Source organism: Carcharhinus amblyrhynchos, chromosome 11 (assembly GCF_965287045.1).
Source record: "Carcharhinus amblyrhynchos chromosome 11, sCarAmb.v2.hapA, whole genome shotgun sequence".
Lineage (NCBI taxonomy): Eukaryota > Metazoa > Chordata > Chondrichthyes > Carcharhiniformes > Carcharhinidae > Carcharhinus > Carcharhinus amblyrhynchos.
Window position 1 is genome coordinate 95,907,676 of NC_137334.1, and position 19,820 is coordinate 95,927,495.

The 19,820-nt window shown below is 47.0% G+C and overlaps 1 protein-coding gene across 1 annotated transcript in view; it reads left to right on the forward strand.

The window, feature by feature from the left end:
- Window positions 1-17,305, forward strand: part of LOC145349794 (natural resistance-associated macrophage protein 1-like) — a 44,353-nt gene extending 27,048 nt beyond the window's left edge. Inside the window, exons 8-14 of the mRNA XM_080198339.1 lie at window positions 2,156-2,314; window positions 6,131-6,217; window positions 7,324-7,443; window positions 8,777-8,926; window positions 11,639-11,712; window positions 12,522-12,675; window positions 17,034-17,305. Of these exons, the coding sequence (XP_080054465.1) occupies window positions 2,156-2,314; window positions 6,131-6,217; window positions 7,324-7,443; window positions 8,777-8,926; window positions 11,639-11,712; window positions 12,522-12,675; window positions 17,034-17,120 (831 nt within the window). The 3' untranslated portion in view covers window positions 17,121-17,305. The remainder of the gene's footprint in view (window positions 1-2,155; window positions 2,315-6,130; window positions 6,218-7,323; window positions 7,444-8,776; window positions 8,927-11,638; window positions 11,713-12,521; window positions 12,676-17,033) is intronic.
- The last annotated feature ends 2,515 nt before the right edge of the window (window positions 17,306-19,820 follow it).

Below are 19,820 nucleotides of genomic sequence, written 5' to 3' on the forward strand. Positions count from 1 at the left end.
GCCTCCTATTTGACAACCAGTTCTCTATCCACGCTAACACCCTACCCCCAATTCCATGTCCTCTGACCTTCTGCAATAACCTCCTGTGAGGTACCTTATCAAATGCCTTCTGAAAATCCAGAAAGACCACATCCACCGGCTCTCCTCTATCCACCGCCCTAGACACAACCTCATAGAACTCCATCTCACACTCACCTGGTCACTCTACACCTCACCAACTCATTCCCTCTTATAACTGACAGAGATGTTTACAGTTATTGCAGGAATATTTCTGTCTGTTTCTTACTGAGTCAGGAATAACTCTGCTCCCCCTGTCTGAGTTAATTTAACTATTTAATGAGCTCTGCCCCTTGTTTCTGAGTCAAATGGGCTCCTGGGTTTGCTGAGCTGGATCAGATCCTAGACATTGGGCGGGATCTTGCACCTGCATCCCTCCACATGTGAGATCGCCGGAGAGATTGTGTTCCTGTCTGTGCTGGCGACGTGATCAGCAGCTAGATGGTCAGAGCGAGCAACAGCCCCATCTGAATGGATCTGAATAAATTTTGCATCTATTTATCCAACCCCTCCCCCCCTCCCACAAATGCACCCCCCGCCCTGTACCCCCCCAACCCCACCATCCTACCCCCATCCTACCCCACTCTTGGCAGGTTTACCCAATCAGAGAGGATCCTCCACCCCCGGGGGTGCAAAGGTCAGTGTAGCCCCAGAGGGTGAGGGGCGTGGCTGGGCAGTGCCATCCTGTTCTGGGGGCAGTGCTGGGGTGGGCCCTCACTGGGGAGGGCTCATTTCTTTCACAGAAGCCCTACAGTACAGAAGGAGGCCATTCGGCCCATTGTGGCTGTATCACAATGCCAGGCCCTATTCCCAGTGAACACTGAGGGGGAATGTGATTGTTGCTGAGGAGAGTGGGGAAAGGAGGTGGGGGGAGGGGGGGGAAGTAAATTTTTATTTCTGAATGAGATGCCGTCAAACTTCTGAGTAATCTGCAAAGTCTTCATATCTGAAAAGAAAGGCAAGAGCAGCTGGGAAGGGCTGTGGACAGATTTTCTGGTCCAGATTTTCACCACCGGGGCAGATAGTTTGGGTCGGGAATTTCCTGACTTGTATCAGCCGCAATAGAAAGGCTTCTGATTGGCACGATCCTCACTCCTGTGGGAGTGGGAAGGTTTGCAGGATGAAGTCAGGCCCGACACCCCCAGAATCATGCGTATGTAGCTAGGGGAGTGGCCGAGTGCCAAAGCTGGTTGGAAGGCCCACCTCAGTGCTCTGTGAATCTGTCTCCATTGTGTTTAAGATTTTAGGCCTCACCCCTCAGCCCCCGCTTACCTCCATGGCCCTTTACATCCCACGCCACCTCAACCAATATCCACCATGGGCAGACCTCAGCAGCTGCGTGGAGATGAAGTAAAATAAAGTTCTGACAATCTAACACAGCTCTCACTTGATAGCAAAAAAAACTCCCGTTCAGGAAAGCCCATGTATTCAAAGCTCAAATCAAGTGATTAATCTCTGATGAAAATAAACAAATCTATTGTCATGGATCCACACAACACAGGAACAGGCCTTTCTGCCCACCATGTCTATGCCAACCATATAATCTATACTAATCCCATTTACCAGCATTTGGTCAATAGCCTACAGTCTGTACACCACATCAAAGACAGATAATCCTTTAATAACCTGTCTTTAAAACTGAACTCGGAACCCACTGCTGAAAGAGTTGGAGCTTTTGGAAATCAGTCAAACATTCTTAAACAGCCCTTAGAGGAAATGTCAATAAATAAGTATTGACATTCCCAGAACAAATGCTACACCAACTGACCTGTCAATCAAGGCAAATCTGCAGAGGTTTTTTGGTTCCAGATTTCTACACCCCTCTATGGGGGGAAGTGCTTCCTGATATCTTACCGCGCCCCCCCCCCCCCCCCCACAACCCCCCTCCCCTAAGCACGAGCAGCCTAGTTCTAATTTGAAAGTTCTGCTCCTTGTTCTGGACGCCTTAACAGAGGATATCATTTCTCTAACTACTTCACTGAATCTTTTAATTATCTTTAACACGCGTAGTCAATGCCATCCATGCAGAATAAGGGGTTTATGGGGATATTCACCGACATCAGTCATAGCTGAATTATTTTTCCTTGTGTTCCCCCAGACTAGACAGGTTAATCGTTCCAAACCATCGGAGGTGAAGGAGGCAAATATGTATTACCTGATCGAGTGCACCATTGCTCTGTTTGTTTCCTTACTCATCAATATATTTGTTATTGCTGTGTTTGGAGCTGCCTTCTACAATAAGACAAACATGGATGTGGTGAGTGAACAACACACTCTGAAACCAAACAGAGAACAGGAGTTTTTTAGACGTAGTAATATAGATTGAACCAGGATTAATTAATGATTTCATAGGAAAGGATTCTTGAAGGGAGAGTGATCATAACGCGTTAGAATTTCACATTCAGCTTGAGGGTGAGAAAATTGGGTCTGAAACGTGAGTCTTAAATGTAATTAAAAGAAATTATAAAGTTAAGAGTCGGTTGGCTAAAGTGGACTGGGAAAATATGTAAGATGACAGGGGTGCACTGGCAGGATATATTTCATAACTCTCAATAAAGAAAGAAAGATTTTGAGAAGGATGCACAATCTATAGCTACCTAAGGCAGTTAATGGTGGTATCAAATTAAAAGAAAAGGCATTCAATGCTTCCTCAAGGCGGCACAGTGGGTTAGCACTGCCTCGCAGCACCAGGGACCCGAGTTCAATTCCAGGCTTGGGTGGCTGTCTGTGTGGAGTTTGCACATTCTCTCCATGTCTGCATGGGTTTCCCCCGGGGCTCCAGTTTCCTGCCACAGTCAAAAAATGTGCAGGTTCAGTGGATTGCCCACGCTAAACTGCCCCTTAGTGTCCGGGGGACGAGAAGGGTAAATATTCGGGGTTGCGGGGATGGGGCCTGGGTGGAATTATTGTCAGCGCAGGTTCAATGGGCCAAATGGCCTCCTTCTGCACTGTAGGATTCGATGCTTCCTGATAATTGGGAACATTTTAGAAGCCAGCAAAGAACAACTGAGAAAAGATAAAAGTGAGAGAAATTAGAATTATGACAGTTGTTAAGATCCAGGTGAGAAACTCCAGGGTGTTTTAGAAAGTCAGCTTGGACCATAAGTTTTGCAGTTTGAATTTGGCTAGGGTAAACATGAGATGTTTCACTCCGGATGTGATACAAATGACCCACTAGGGAGCTTTTAGCAAACACAGTTTATTTAAGAATATACTTAATATATACTTAGAAAATTAGCATAACTTTAACCAATTACAAAAAAAGCAATTATGATATTGTATAAAGTTTAACAGCTAAATATACTGCTGCAAACTGAACAACCCCTACAAACCTACACCCACCCACCCCCCACCCATTCTAGGCTTGGTACAAAAGCATGTATGCTCATGTGATGCTGGATTTTGCAGCTTTGTAACACCTGCTGTGAATTAATCCTTTGAAATGTTGGATTAGAACTGAGACTTCCCAACATTTCCCAGCCCTGGACAGCACCTTCCAACCCACGACTACTTCCATCTAGAAGGACAAGGGCAGCAGATAAATGGGAACACCACCACCTGCAAGTTCCCCTCCAAGTCACTCACCATCCTGATTTGGAAATATATCACCGTTCCTTCGCAGTCACTGGGTCAAAATCCTGGAATTCCCTCTTCAACGGCATTGTGGGTCAACCCACAGCACATGGATTGCAGCAATTCAAGAAGACAGCTCACCACCACCTTCTCAAGGACAACTAGGGATGGGCAATAAATGCTGGCCCAGCCAGTGACACCCATGACCCACAAATGAATAAAAAATAACTTTCAGCACGCCTTGAGAGAAACTTATCTCTAACTTCCAGCTGCACCTCATAGAGAGCAGCATTCTAACTCCAGAGAGAGACAGAGAACACTGATTTCAGTCTGCAGCCCAAACAGCTTCTGACCAAACTGAAACTAAAACTTGTATTTTCCCATGGGTAAAAAAACTCTCCAAAGCCAACACCTGACCTGTCAATCAAGCTCCACCCAACAACTCCAAAAGGGTAATAAAACTCCAGGCCACTTCATTAGCCCAAATAAACACTGCTTCAATTATTCTCCCTCAGCAACAATAAACGATACTGGTTACAGGCAGCAGGGTGTCAAAACCATGATGTATCAACATAGATAGAGGATTGGCTTCATCACCTGGGAACAACATCCTGATAAATGGGTCATTTCGTAGTTGGCAAACTGTGCAATATCTCAGGAATCAGTGCTGGGGCCTCAACTCTTTACAATCAATGTCAGTGAGTTGGGTGAAGAGACTGACTGTATTGCTGATAGTGCAAAGAGAAGTCAGGAAGCAAATTGAGGAATTTGCAAAGAAATATAGATAAATGAGGAGATAAAAATTTGGCAGATTGCGTATAATGAAAAATGTGGTTGTCCACTTTGGCAGGAAGAATAGGAAAACAGGAAATTATTGAAATGGAGAAAGTTTGCAGAACAGAGAGGTGCAGAGGGATCGGTACACCAATCTAGAACAATAGCATGCAGCAACAGGGAGTAATCTAGCAAGCAAATGAATTTTGGTTTTCATTGCAAGGGGAATGGAGTATAAAAGTCGGGAAGTCTTGCTCCCAACTGTACGGGGTCTTCGTGAGACCACACTTCAGAAACTGTGTACGGTTTTGATCTCTCTACTTAAGGAGGGATATATTTGTATTGGGAACAGTTCAGAAAAGATTGACTCGGCCAATTCCTAGGATGAAGGGCTTTGTCTCATTGAGGAAAGTTTGCGCAGGTTGGGCCTCGACCCATTGGAGTTTATGAAAATAAGATGTGATCTTATAGAATGATTTAAGATTCTGAGGGGATGGATGCTGGGGGGATGTTTCTCCTTGTGGGGGAATCTAGATGTGGGGATGCCGGTGTTGGACTGGGGTAAGCACAGTAAGAAGTCTCACAACATCAGGTTAAAGTCCAACAGGTTATTTGGTCACAAAAACCACTAGCTTTCGGAACGCTGCTCCTTTGCCGGGTAAGTCTTACCCAACGAAGGAGCAGTGAGCGCTCTGAAAGCTTGTGGCTTTGCTACCAAATAAATCTGTTGGACTTTAACCTGGTGTTGGGGGAATCTAGAACCAGGGAATAGTTTCAAACCAAGGGATCTCCCATTTGAGACAGAAATGAAGAGGAATTTGTTCTTTTGGGGGCTAGTAATCTTTGGAATTAATTTTCCCACTGGACTGAGGGGGTGGGGAGGGGAGTGGGAGTGGGTTGGGGGGAAGGGGGGAAGGTGAGGGTAGCTGCCAGGAAAATGAAGTTAAAGCCACAACCCCCATATCAGCCATGGTCTGATTAAATGACGGAGCAGGCTCGAGGGGCTGAATGGCCCACCCCTGCTTCTATTTCTTACATTCTGTGAAACACTGGAATAGTAATCCAGAGGGCCAGTGTAACGCTCCGGGGACCCAGGTTCAAATCCCACCACAGCAAATGGTGAAATTTGAATTGAGCAAAAATCTGGAATTAAAAGTCTGGTTCACTAGTGTCCTTTAGGGAAGGAAATCTGCTGTCCTTACCCGGTCTGGCCTACATCTGACTCCAGAGACACAGCAATGTGGTTAACTCTCACCTGCCCTCTGAAATAGCTGAGTGAGACACTCAGTTCAAGGACGGTTAGGAATGGACAATAAACGCTGGCCCAGGCAGCGACACCGACAGCCCATCAACAAATTAAAAAATATACTTATGGTGCAGAAAAGACCTTTCAGCCTATCAGGGCTGTGACAGTCAGTGATGCTGTTTAATCACACTCTGTCTGTCGTCTTATTTCATCAGCGCAAATGTATTTCCAAACGTTTTTCCACCGTGGTGAGAGTTTGTGCTTTTACCATCCTGTCAGGAATTCCAGACCCCCACCACCCTCGAGGTGGAAACATTCCTCTTTAATTCCTCCCCATTCCTCCCACCTCTGCCTGTGGTTATTGACCTCTCTGCCAATGGAAACAGTTCCTTTCTGTCCACTGTATCCAAACCTCCTCATCATTTTGTATTCTTCAATATGTCCACTGTAACCATTCGATATTGTATCTGCTTTCTGTAGTATAATGTCTGCGAAAAGAGTGGAAGTCCTTACCTCGATAAACTACCAAAGAACAACAACTCCTTGGAGGTGGATATCTTCAAAGGGGTAAGAAACAGGAGATGGCATCACTAGGAAAAGATAATTCAGATCAGTAACATACAGAATAAAGGATATAAGCACCTTTCTCTCACTCAAACTAACATACGCACATGCACACTGTGTACCTCACACTGTACATCTCAATGCACACATTGTATCTCACTCTCTCCCCATTGTGCCCCACTCTCTTCCCATCGCTTGATATCAATCTCAAACTAATCTCACTGCCCCACTCTCTTCCTATAGCCCAATATCAATCTCAAACTAGTCTCACTGCCCCACTCTCTCCCCATAGCCCAATATCAATGTCAAACTAATCCCACTGCCCCACTCTCAATTCTCAAATTAATCCCACTGCCTCTGCATCCTTCCCATAGCCCTATATCAATCCCAAACTAATCCCAGTGTCTCACTCACCCCATAGCCCTGTATCAATCCCCAAACTAATCCCACTGCCCCGCTCTCTCCCTATAGCCCTGTATCAATCCCCAAACTAAACCCACTGCCCCACTCTCTCCCCATAGCCCTGTATCAATCCCCAAACTAATCCCACTGCCCCACTCTCTCCCCATAGCCCTGTATCAATCCCAAACTAATCCCAGTGCCCCGCTCTCTCCTCATAGCCCTGTGTCAATTCCCAAACTAATTCCACTGTCTTGCTCTCTCCTCACAGCCCTGTATCAAACCCCAAACTAATCCCACTGCCCCACTCTCTCCTCACAGCTCCATTTCAATCCCCAACTAATCCCACTGTCCTGCTCTCTCCCCATAGCTCTGCATCAATCCCCAAACTAATCCCACTGTCCTGCTCTCTCCCCATAGCTCTGTATCAATCCCCAAACTAATCCCACTGTCCTGCTCACTCCCCATAGCCCTGTATCAATCCCCAAACTAATCCCACTGCCCCACTCTCTCCCCATAGCCCTGTATCAATCCCCAAACTAATCCCACTGCCCCGCTCTCTCCCGATAGCCCTGTATCAATCCCCAAACTAATCCCACTGCCCTGCTCCCTCTCCATAATTCAGCGTCAATCCCCAAACTGTTTGGTATCTGCACTGCTAGGATGTTATACTCCTGTCACTTTTCCGTGATTTCTATCTATTTTTCCAGGGTGTTGTCCTGGGATGTTATTTTGGGGAACCTGCCCTCTATATCTGGGCTGTTGGTATCCTTGCTGCAGGTCAAAGTTCAACAATGACAGGGACATACGCGGGACAGTTTGTGATGGAGGTGAGTGTCAACGTTCATATTTCACTTCATATTCCAGTTTCACAGGGCACAGCCACCGAGATTTGACTTAGTTTGATTTATTATTGTCACATGTGACATACAGTGAGAAGTACTGTTCCTTGTGCGCTATTCAGACAAAGCATACCGTTCATAGAGAAAGAAATGAGAGAGTGCAAAATGTAGTGTTACAGTCACAGCTCGGGTGTAGAGAAAGATCAGCTTACCCGGGCTCAACAAAGAAGATTATTCTTCAAGACTGCTACGCTGGCACTGACCAGAGCTGGCACTGCATCCCAGGCAGGGGTGGTAACCCTACTGGGAGGCCATAAACTGGAGGGTGTCCCACCTCTGCTCCATTCCCTTGAGCAGTCTGACCAGGGCTCCCTCCGAAAATCACAGTGCTGCCTATTTGCCTGCCATCGCCTACAGTCATTGTGGAACAAGTGCCGAGAGCCACTTGGATTCATTATTGTCACGTGTTTTGGTGAAAAGTATTGTTTCTTGCACGCTATACAGACAAAGCATACCGTTCATAGAGTACATGGGGAGAAGGAAAGGGGAGAGTGCAGAATGTAGTGTTACAATGATAGCTGTGGTGTAGAGAAAGATCAACTTAACATGAGGTAGGTCCATTCTAAAGTCTGACAGCAGCAGGGAAGAAGTTGTTCTTGAGTCGGTCGGTACGTGATCTCAGACTTTTGTATCTTTTTCCCGACGAAAGAAGGTGGAAGAGAGAATGTCCGGGGTGCATGAGGTCCTCGATTACGCTATCTGCTTTTCCAAGGCAGTGGGAAGTATAGACAGAGTCAATGGGTGGGAGGCTGGTTTGCGTGATGGATTGGGCTACATTCACAACCCTTTTGTAGTTTCTTGCGGCCTTGAGCTGCCTTTATATGGAGTTCCCCGATGCTTGCAGTAGTTAAATTGTTGTGGACTGGGTGAATCAGAAGGCACACATGCAGGGGCAGTGGGAAACTCATGGGCATAAAAATGATCACTAATGAGTCATAAGATTCGACCTGGAAACATACCAGCGCTATCAGTAAGAAATGCTCCATTTTTCTTGCTGGAATCAATACTCGATCATTGCCCAGATAATCAGTGTTCACTGCTTTGGGATATTGATTATCATGAAAGGTGCTATATAAATGCAAGTCTTTCTTACAGCTTTGAATTTATTGGATTTCTGATTGCCTTACTACAGACCAGAGAAGAGGCTTTTATATCTCCCTGACCATCACTTTGCTGACCATTGCTTTGCTGCAGACGGATTTTGAGCTGACTCTCTGACAATATTCCCAGTTCAAATGGATATGTATTTGTTCACTCACAGGGTTTCCTCAATCTGTCCTGGTCCCGGTTTAAACGAGTGACTCTAACACGATCGCTGGCGATTGTTCCCACAGTGATAGTGGCAGCATGGCTGGGTGTGTCTAACCTGACCAGCATGAATGATATCCTCAATGTGCTGCAGAGTATTCTGGTAAGGATCAGCCAGCCAGGATTTGATTTATTCTCACCAGGATTAACATACAGGGAAAAGTATTGTTTCTTGCACGCTATACAGACAAAACATACCATTCATAGAGAAGGAAAGGAGAGTGCAGAATGTAGTGTTACAATCATAGCTAGGGTGTAGAGAAAGATCAACTTTATGCGAGGCAGGTCCGTTCAAAAGTCTGACAGCAGCAGGGAAGAAACTGCTCCTGTTACAGGCTGGTGCACTATCTCACAACCCCTGGGCCATGTTCACACATTCACACACATACATACATGCACCCACACGCACACACATGCATGAGTACATGCATGCACACACACAGCTTCGCACATACACATGTTCACGTATGTTCACGTACACATACCACCACATATACACTCATTTGTGTGCTTACACATGCACACACGCACAGAAACAGACATTTATGCATTCATACACACATGTAACACATGCATGCATGCAGGCAGATGTATGTGCACTCATCTGTGCGCATACACAGACACACACATTTGTGTATTTAAAAATACTCGCATGCAGTCATTTCTGTGCTCACACAGGTACACTCGTTTGTGCACTTGCAAATGCACATACCCACATACACTTGTTTGTGCCCTCTTGCACACACACATATGTACGCGCGCACACACACACACACACACGTGGCACACTCATTTGTGCACTCACACAAACACACATGCACATATGCACTCGGTTGTGTAACCACATGGATGCACACATGCATGTACACACAGACGCACACAGTTGCTTTTGTGCCCTCACACCGCATACACACACTCACTCACACGCTCCCACACCCACACCGACACACACTCTCACTTACACACGCTCACTCACACACTCCGACACCCACACCAACACACTCACACATTCCCACACCCTCACCTACACTCTGACACACACACTCACTCACACATTCCCACACCCTCACCTACACACACCCTCACTCACACACTCATTCACACATTCCCACACCTACACCCACACACACATTCACCCACACACTCACAGGTCCCCACACCCTCACCCGATACACACATTCACTCACACATTGCCCCACCCTTACCCACATACACAGTCAACACATACCTACTGCCACACACTCTCATTTTCCCACACCCATACCCACGTACTCACACTCTTAGACATTCCCACAGCTCCACAATCTCCGCAGCCTCTTACACACACCCTCCTGGGATCTCTACTCCTTTCCAATAAGTAGCCCAGAGGAAAACCACTCCAAAACTTGCTATTTAGCCACAGGCCTGGGTAGCTGTTTATCATGAATACAAATTGCCTCAACACTCATTTTTAAGTTAATTTTTTAGTGTCACAAGTAAAGTTTATTTATTCATCACAAGTAAGGTTAACATTCACACTGCAATGAAGTTACTGTGAAAATCCCCTAGTCACCACACTCTGGTGCCTGTTCGGGTACACTGAGGGAGAATCTAACATGGCCAGCATTTCTTTCGGACTGTGGGAGGAAATTGGAGCACCCGAAGGAAACCCCCGCAGACACAGGGAGAACATGCAGACAGTGACCCAAGCCAAGAATCGAACCTCGGTCCCTGGCACTGAGAGGCAGCAGTGCTAACCACTGTGCCATTGTGCTGCCCTGTGCCGTGCTCATCACAAACCACATCATACTGACAGGCTGGATCCAGATTAGCAAACTAATGAGTTTTAAGGAGCATCTTGACAAATACATGAATAGGATGGGAATAGAGGGATATGGGCCCTGGAAGGGTTATGGGGTTTTAGTTAAGTCAGGCAGCGTGGTTGGTGCAAGCTTGGAGGGCTGAAGGGCTTGTTCCCGTGCTGTAATTTTCTTTGATCTTCTTTGAAATCTCAGTAACACAGTGCCGTCTCCACACACACAAGGCCAGCTCAGACAGATTTACAATTTCCAATTTTTAATGTTCTTTCCATAAAAAAATCTCAATCACATAAACTCACCCTCCGCACCCTCGCCCCCTCTGGCCCTCATCCCCTCACCCTCACCCTCATTCCCTCCACCTCACCCTCATCCTCTAACCCTCATCCCCTCACCTCCACACATTCATCCTCACACGAAACATCACCTTTTCACATTCAGTCATGACCATCTCTCACTCTCAAATCACATTATCACCCCTCACACTCACCTCCAATCCCTCACCCACCCACTTAAGGGGAGAGGGGAGAGATACAAAAGTGTTCAGAGGGGCAATTTTTTCACACAGAGGGTGGTGAGTGTCTGGAACAAGCTGCCAGAGGTAGTAGTAGAGGCGGGTACAATTTTGTCCTTTAAAAAGCATTTAGGCAGTTACATGGATACAACGGGTATACAGGGATATGGGCCAAATGCTGGCAATTGGGATTAGCTTAGGGGTTTACAAAAAAAGGGTGGTATGGACAAGTTGGGCTGAAGGGCCTGTTTCCATGCTGTAAACCCCTATGACTCTATATCCTCACCCTCTCATCCTCACACTCTAACACTCACTCTAATATCCTCAATCCCACACCATCTCACTCTCACACCTACAACATCACCCTCATCCTCACACACACCACAAACCTCACATCCTCACCCAGATCCTGCCTCGCGTCCATACACACTCCTCCCACACTGAAGACAATAAGACTCACAGGCGACCATTTCTGTTCTGATCTTGTTTCTCTTTCTGTTTCCAGCTTCCCTTTGCTCTCATCCCCATCCTGACATTCACCAGCCTCAAATCATTGATGGGCCAATTCACCAATGGAATGTAAGTAACCTGCAACCACCACAAGCCCCTTGTCAATGAGACAGATACAGAAACCTGAACCGATGGAGGGGCAGGAACAGCAGAACATTCCGATAGGATGAAATGAAGAGGGGGTGGGAGGAGGATCCTCTACAGCATAAAGAGCAGCATTGCCCAGATGGGCTGGAAGATCTTAATCCGTACTACACAAATCCTCTGGAACCAGATAGATACAGAGTAAAGCTCCCTCTACACTGTCCCCCCATCAAACACTCCCAGGACAGGTACAGCACGGGGTTAGATACAGAGTAAAGCTCCCTCTACACTGTCCCCCCCATCAAACACTCCCAGGACAGGTACAGCACAGGGTTAGATACAGAGTAAAGCTCCCTCTACACTGTCCCCCCATCAAACACTCCCAGGACAGGTACAGCACGGGGTTAGATACAGAGTAAAGCTCCCTCTACACTGTCCCCATCAAACACTCCCAGGACAGGTACAGCACGGGATTAGATACAGAGTACAGCTCCCTCCACACTGTCCCCACCATCAAACACTCCCAGGACAGGTACAGCACGGGGTTAGATACAGAGTAAAGCTCCCTCTACACTGTCCCCCCATCAAACACTCCCAGGACAGGTACAGCACGGGGTTAGATACAGAGTAAAGCTCCGTCTGTACTGTTCCAGGTACAGGCATTAGCTTGGATTGTGAAAATGAAGGTATTCTGTTGGTGACTGTGGGTTCTGGACCCCATTCTCTATATTCTTTTTGCTCTTGCTGTGTCTTTTTACTCATTGAAGTGAGAATGATTCTTTATCTCCTTCCAGAATTGGGAAAATAATCGGTGTGTTTATCACACTTTTGATCCTGGCTGTTAATGCTTACTTTGTAGTGGACTTTGTGAGCCATCTGAGTAGAGTTTACGAGTATGTTATTGCAGGTGTGATCCTCTTCTTCTACCTGGTCTTTGTGTTTTATTTGGTAAGTTATTTATTTGTTAATTTATTTATTCACATCATTACGACTTGTGTTAGCAGGAATTTGTGAGTGGAGTGTAACAGCTGCATTCTCATTGGCTCATTCTAACCATATGATTGTGCACAGACCTTTCGTATATGTTGAGCTCAGAGTCATCAGAAAGACACTGTGGAACAAAGGGTTAAATACCAGGGACAGGTTACACAGGCTCAGCAGAAAGTCTGGAAATCTGAAACAACGGCAAAAGAATCTGGAAATACTCAGTAAATTCACAGAGGTTTACAGATGGAAACAAGCCCTTCAGCCCAACTTGCCCAGGGCTGTTTTCTATCTCTCCCCTCTCACCTTAAACCTATGGTGAGGCAGCCTCTCCCCACCAGTCTGACTCACTGAGCATTTCCAGCATTTTCTCTCGCTTGTATTCCCTCGAGTGTAGGTTAGGGGGTGATCTAATCGAGGGGTTTAAAATGGTAAGAAGGATTTGATTGGATCAATGGAGATAAACTACCTCCTCCATGAGGGAGTTCAGAACAAGGGGGCAGAGCCTTCAAACTGGAGCCAGGCCGTTCGAGGGGAATGTCAGGAAGCACTTCCTCACGCAGAGGGAGCGGGAATCTGGAACTCTCTCCCATTAGGGTGTGGGTGTAATGGGCAGTACGGTGGCACAGTTGTTAGCACAGTCGCCTCACAGCGCTGGGGACCCGGGTTTAATTCCAGCCTCAGGTCACTGTCTGTGTGGAGTTTGCACATTCTTCCCGTGTCTGCATGGGTTTCCCCTCAGTGCTCCGGTTTCCTCCCATAGCCAGGCCATTTGGGGGCAATATCAGGAATCACTTCCTCACACAGAGAGCGTGGGAATCTGGAACTCTCTCCCCAGAAAGCTTTTGAGTGAGGGTTGATTGAACATTTCATAACTGAGTGGATGTTTTTGTTTGGATGAGTTTATTACTGCACAGACGGAGGCTGTTCTGCCCATCGTATCTAAGAACATAAGAACATAAGAAATAGGAGCAGGAGTAGGCCATCTAGACCTTCGAGCCTGCCCCGCCATTCAATAAGATCATGGCTGATATGAAGTGGCTCAGTTCCACTTTTCCACTTTCTCCCCATAACCCTTAATTCCCTTGTCTGTCAAAAACCTATCTACCCGTGACTTAAATATATTCAGCGAGGCAGCCTCCACCACTTCAACAGGCAGAGAATTCCAGAGATTCACCACCCTTTGAGTGAAGAAGTTCCTCCTCAGCTCCGATCTAAACTGCCCCCCCCCTTATCTTGAGGCTGTGCCCTCCAGTCCTGCTGTCCTTTCTGAGCGGGAAGAATCTCTCTACCTCTACCCTATCCATCCCTTTCATTATCTTATACATCTCTATAAGATCCCCCCTCATCCTTCTAAACTCCAACGAGTACAGACCCAGTCTATTCAATCTCTCTTCATAGTCCAACCCCCTCATCTCCGGTATCAGCCTAGTGAACCTCCTCTGCACTCCCTCCAAGGCCAATATATCCTTGCGCAAGTGCGGCGACCAAAACTGCACACAGTACTCCAGCTGCGGCCTCACCCGTACCCTGTACAGTTGCAGCAAGACCTCCCTGCTTTTATATTCTATCCCCCTCGCTATAAAGGCCAGCATCCCATTCGCCTTCTTGATCACCTGCTGCACCTGCAGACTGGGTTTTTGCGACTCGTGTACAAGGACCCCCAGGTCCCTCTGCACAGTAGCATGCTGCAGCTTTTCGCCCTTTAAATAATAATCCCTCCTACTATTATTTCTGCCAAAGTGGATAACCTCACACTTGCTAACATTGTACTCCATCTGCCAGGTCCTCGCCCACTCACTCAGCCTATCCAGATCCCTCTGCAGACTTTCCACACCCTCCGCACAATTTGCTTGTCTGTGCTGGTTCTTTCAAAGACTATCCGATCCCACTCCCCTCCCATCGATAGGATGAGAGAGGAATTGGCGAATGTAGATTGGGGGCGCAGATTGGGAGGTAGGTCTGCTGAGGAACAGTGGAGGATCTTTAAGGAGATCTTTCTTGGTGCTCAGCAGAAATTTATTCCAATGGTATAAAAGGATCATGGGAGAAGAGATAATCAGCCGTGGAAAACGAAGGAGATAAAGGAGAGTATTAAATTAAAAGCTGATGCGTTTAGAGTGGATAAAAGTAGTGGGCAAGAAGAGGATTGGGAGAGGTTTAAATATCAACAAAGAATGACGAAGAAGTTGATAAACAAAGGAAGGATAAACTATGAATCTAGGCTAGCGCTAAATATAAAAAAGGATAGTAAGAGTTTTTATAAATATATAAAAAGGAGAAGGCTGGCTATGGTGAATGTTGGACCCTTAGAGGATGAGAGGGGGGATTTAGTGGTAGGGGATGAGGAAATGGCTGAGGCCTTGAATAACTTTTTTGCTTCGGTCTTCATGGAGGAGGACACAAATAGTTTGCCGGGTGTTAACGATGGAAAGATGGTAGGAGTGGAGGGCCTGAATGAGATCATTGTTACTAGAGAGGCAGTGCTCGACAGACTAGTGGGACTGATGGTAGACAAGTCCCCAGGACCAGATGGAATGCATCCAAAGGTTCTGAAGGAAATGGCAGAGGTGATAGTGGATGCCTTGGTGATTATTTTCCAAACCTCGCTGGATTCCGGGGAAGTGCCAGAAGATTGGAAAACGGCTAATGTTATGCCGCTGTTTAAAAAGGGTAGCAGGCAAAAGGCAGGGAATTATAGGCCGGTTAGTTTAACGTCTGTTGTAGGAAAAATGCTTGAATCCGTAATCAAGGAGAAAATAGCGAGGCATCTTGAGGAGAATTGTTTGATAGAGCAGACGCAGCACGGTTTCTTTAAGGGGAAGTCATGTCTGACGAATTTATTGGAATTCTATGAGGATGTGTCTACTGCGATGGATATTGGGGAACCAGTGGATGTGGTGTTTCTCGATTCTCAGAAGGCGTTTGATAAGGTGCTGCACAAAAGGTTGTTACAGAAGGTTAGGGGGCATGGAGTTGGGGGTAGGGTGTTAGCGTGGATAGGGGATTGGCTGTCAAATAGGAGGCAGAGAGTGGGTGTCAATGGGTGCTATTTAGATTGGCGGTTGGTGACTAGTGGAGTGCCCCAGGGATCGGTGCTGGGGCCTCAGCTATTTACCATTTATACAGATGATCTGGAGGAGGGAGCCGAGTGTAAGGTGTTGAAATTTGCTGATGACACAAAGATAAGTGGAACAGCAAATTGTGCGGAGGGTGTGGAAAGTCTCCAGAGGGATCTAGATAGGCTGAGCGAGTGGGCAAGGACCTGGCAGATGGAATACAATGTTGGCAAGTGTGAGGTTATCCACTTTGGTAGGAATAATGGTAGGAAGGACTATTACTTACGTGGCGAAAAGCTGCAGCAGGCGACGGTGCAGAGGGACCTTGTGGTCCTTGTGCACAAGTCGCAAAAACCCAGTCTACAGGTGCAGCAGGTGGACAGGAAGACAAATGGGATGCTGGCCTTCATAGCGAGGGGGACTGAATATAAAAGTAGGGAGGCCTTGCTGCAACTGTACAGGGCACTCGTGAGGCCGCAGCTGGAGTACTGTGTGCAGTTTTGGTCGCCGCACTTGTGCAAGGATATTTTGGCCTTGGAGGGAGTTCAGAGGAGGTTCACTAGGCTGATACCGGAGTTGAGGGGGTTGAGCTATGAGGAGAGGCTGAATAGACTGGGCTTGTACTCCATAGAGTTTAGAAAGATGAGGGGAGATCTCATTGAGACATATAAAATGATGAAAGGGATGGATAGGGTAGAGGTGAAGAGGTTCTTCCTGCTCAGAAAGGACAGCAGGACTAGAGGGTACAGCCTCAAGATAAGGGGGGGGGGCAGTTTAGAACAGAGTTGAGGAGGAACTTCTTCACTCAAAGGGTGGTGAATCTCTGGAATTCTCTGCCTGTTGAAGTGGTGGAGGCTGCCTCGCTAAATATATTTAAGACGCGGGTAGATAGGTTTTTGATAGGCAAGGGGATTAGGGGTTATGGGGAGAAAGCGGGAAAGTGGAACTGAGCCACTTCGGATCAGCCATGATCTTATTGAATGGCGGGGCAGGCTCGAAGGGCTAGATGGCCTACTCCTGCTCCTATTTCTTATGTTCTTATCTGCCCATTCCCCAACTCCCTTTTCCAATTCCTGCTGAACCTGTTTCCATCGCCCTTTCCCGCAGCTCCTTCAACTGAGGTCTCTCCAGGCAGCTGGCTGAGATAAACTGCCATGAGTGTCAATACAGACACTGGGAATGACTTCACATTTGTACTTTTCACTTGGATCGGAGCAATGATATGAGAGTTTGGGCACTAACAGGTGGATTTCTCTATTCCAGTCATGGCTGAGCTGTGTAGTCGCTGGGATAAATTGCCAGTGCGTCAGGCAAGACAGAAGGCTGACCTATGAAATACTCCGTGACTGATCCTGACAAATCCTTCCTGACTTGTGCTGAATTTGGCCAGGCCAAAATACAACCAGCAAAACTACTAGAACAACCATGTGATCCTGCAGCATTGGACTGGAACAGCCAACCTTCCAGCTATTCACTCCCAAAGAGCCCACATTCCCAATGACCGCTGATATCAGAGTCAAATCAGCTCCTCAACCTCACTAGCTGCCTCGCTGAGATATGTGGGGGAACGTGAGGGAGGCGGAGGCAAGACGAGGGAGAGAAAGGTGGGGAGGGGGAGAGATGCGGGGGAGGGAGAGGGGGAGGGAGAGGGAGGAGGAGAGAGGTGGGGAGGGGGAGGCGAGGGAGGAGGAGAGGTGGGGAGTGGGAGAGAAGCGGGGAGGGAGAGGTGAGGTGGGGGGAGATGGGGGAGGGCAGACAAGGTGGGGGAGGGAGGGAGGGTGAGGCAGGATGGGGGATGGAAGGGGAACCATGGTGGGGGTGGGAGGGTGAGGCAGGCTGGGTGGAGGGGGGGGCAATTCTCTTCAAATGGCTTTTCTCTCAGTTCTGTGCTTATACTCAGTGGAATTTAGAAGGATGAGACAGAATCTTATTGAAACATATAAAATCCTGATGGGACTGGACAGGTTCGATGCAGGAAGAATGTTCCCGATGTTGGGGAAGTCCAGAATTAGGGGTCACAGTCTAAGAGTAAGGGGTAAACCATTCAGGACTGAGATGAGGAAGAACTTCTTCACTCAGAGAGTTGTGAACCTGTGGAATTCTCTCCCACAGAAAGCTGTTGGGGCCAGTTCATTAGATATGTTCAAGAGGGAGTTGGACGTGGCCCTTGTGGCTAATGGGATCAAGCGGTCTGGAGAGAAAGTGGGAGTGGGATACTGAAAGTACATGATCAGCCAGAATCATATTGAATGGTGGTGTAGGCTCAAAGGGCCGAATGGCCGCCTCCTGCACCCATTTTCTATGTAAACCTTCCTTCCAAGACAAGCGGAGAAGCTGCTCAGAGTAAATACAGTGGGACAGGGCTCGGGAGCTCGATGAACGCACCTCCAACCTCTCGCAAACAGACAAATAAACTTTGAACATCATGGAAGCTGGGAAAATTAATCGAATGGATTTAGTTTAAAAAATCTGACTTGATCACAAATTCTCACGTTCTGTAATATCACTTTAACAGCAATAAAATCTCTCAGAGCTGGAGTTTTAGCGCTACACTTGGAGCAGTTTAAACATTACACTCCCATCTCTTACATAATCAGTGCCAGAAATCACAACACACTTTCCCCGTGACATAACCCCAGCAACATACGGAGATTCTCCACAGAAGCACATTTATACAGCTCAGTGCACAAGCAGGTCACTCAATCCATCTCAGTCTGGGGGTTTATCTACTAACTGAAACTCTGACAATCTTCCCTCATTTAAACACATCACATCCCGTTCCATTCCTGTCTCCCTTGTCTGTTTATCCCCCGGAATGTATCTGTGGAATTCACTCTCCGCAGGAGCGTGTTCCACCTTCTCACCACTCTCTGGATAAAGAGGTTTCTCCTGAATTCCCCACTGGATGATTAGTACTATATTATGTTCATAATTCCTAGTTTTGAATTCCTCCACTCGTAAACATCATCTCGAAATCTACCTTTCAAACCCTTTCAAAGACGTCTATCAGGTCACCCCCTCAACACTCTCTTTTTGAGACAGTCAGTTAGCAAATACCACTGAGCAGAGACCAGTGCTCTGTGTGTCTCTAATGAACACAGAGACCAGGGCCAGGATATTTTAACCTTTCCCTTCCTACTATTCGAGTAGGATGGTGGGAAGGAAAAGGTCATGAATGTAGCCCAATCCATCACGCAAACCAGCCTCCCATCCATTGACTCTGTCTACACTTCCCACTGCCTCAGCAAAGCAGCCAGCATAATTAAGGACTCCACACACCCTGGACATTCTCTCTTCCACCTTCTTCCTTCAGGAAAAAGATACAGAACTCTGAGGTTATGTACCAACCGACTTAACAACAGCTTCTTCCCTGCTGCTGTCAGACTTTTGAATGGAGTTGCAGTGCATTAAGTTGATCTTTCTCTACATCCTAGCTATGATGGTAACACTACATTCTGTACTCTCGTTTCCTTCTCTATGAACAGCATGTTTTGTCTGTATAGCGCACAAGAAACAATACTTTTCACTGTATGTTAATACATGTGACAATAATAAATCAAATCAAATCAGCAGTGGGTGGGTGGCCAATAGTCTCCGCCCCAAAGCTGTGAGTATTAATTGGCAGGAAGTGGGGTTGGCCCTTGGTCCGGAGGAAGTCCCACCTCAGACAGCAATCGGTCAATCTGATTGGCCAGTAGTGAGTTCCTGCAACAGCAGACATTACAGTGGATGGCACAGGAACTATGAACAGATCCCAGGATGCAAGGCTGGGATTTCCTGCTCCTGTTCCTGATGGGTGGGTTTAGCAGTGTGAATGTAAAACATCAGGAGAATTTCTTAGACATGTTGCAGCCAGGACATGAGTTAGTTGCTGACAATATATGGAGAAAGGGTAGTCCTTGGCAGACAGATGCTAACCAACAAGTTTCTCTCTCTTTGGTACTGCGTGCAATTCCTGGGAGGGGGAGGAAACAATGACTTGTGGGGGAGTGGGCGTGGTTCCTGAGGGTGCACACAATTCCCTGGGGTGGGCACGACACCAATAATCTC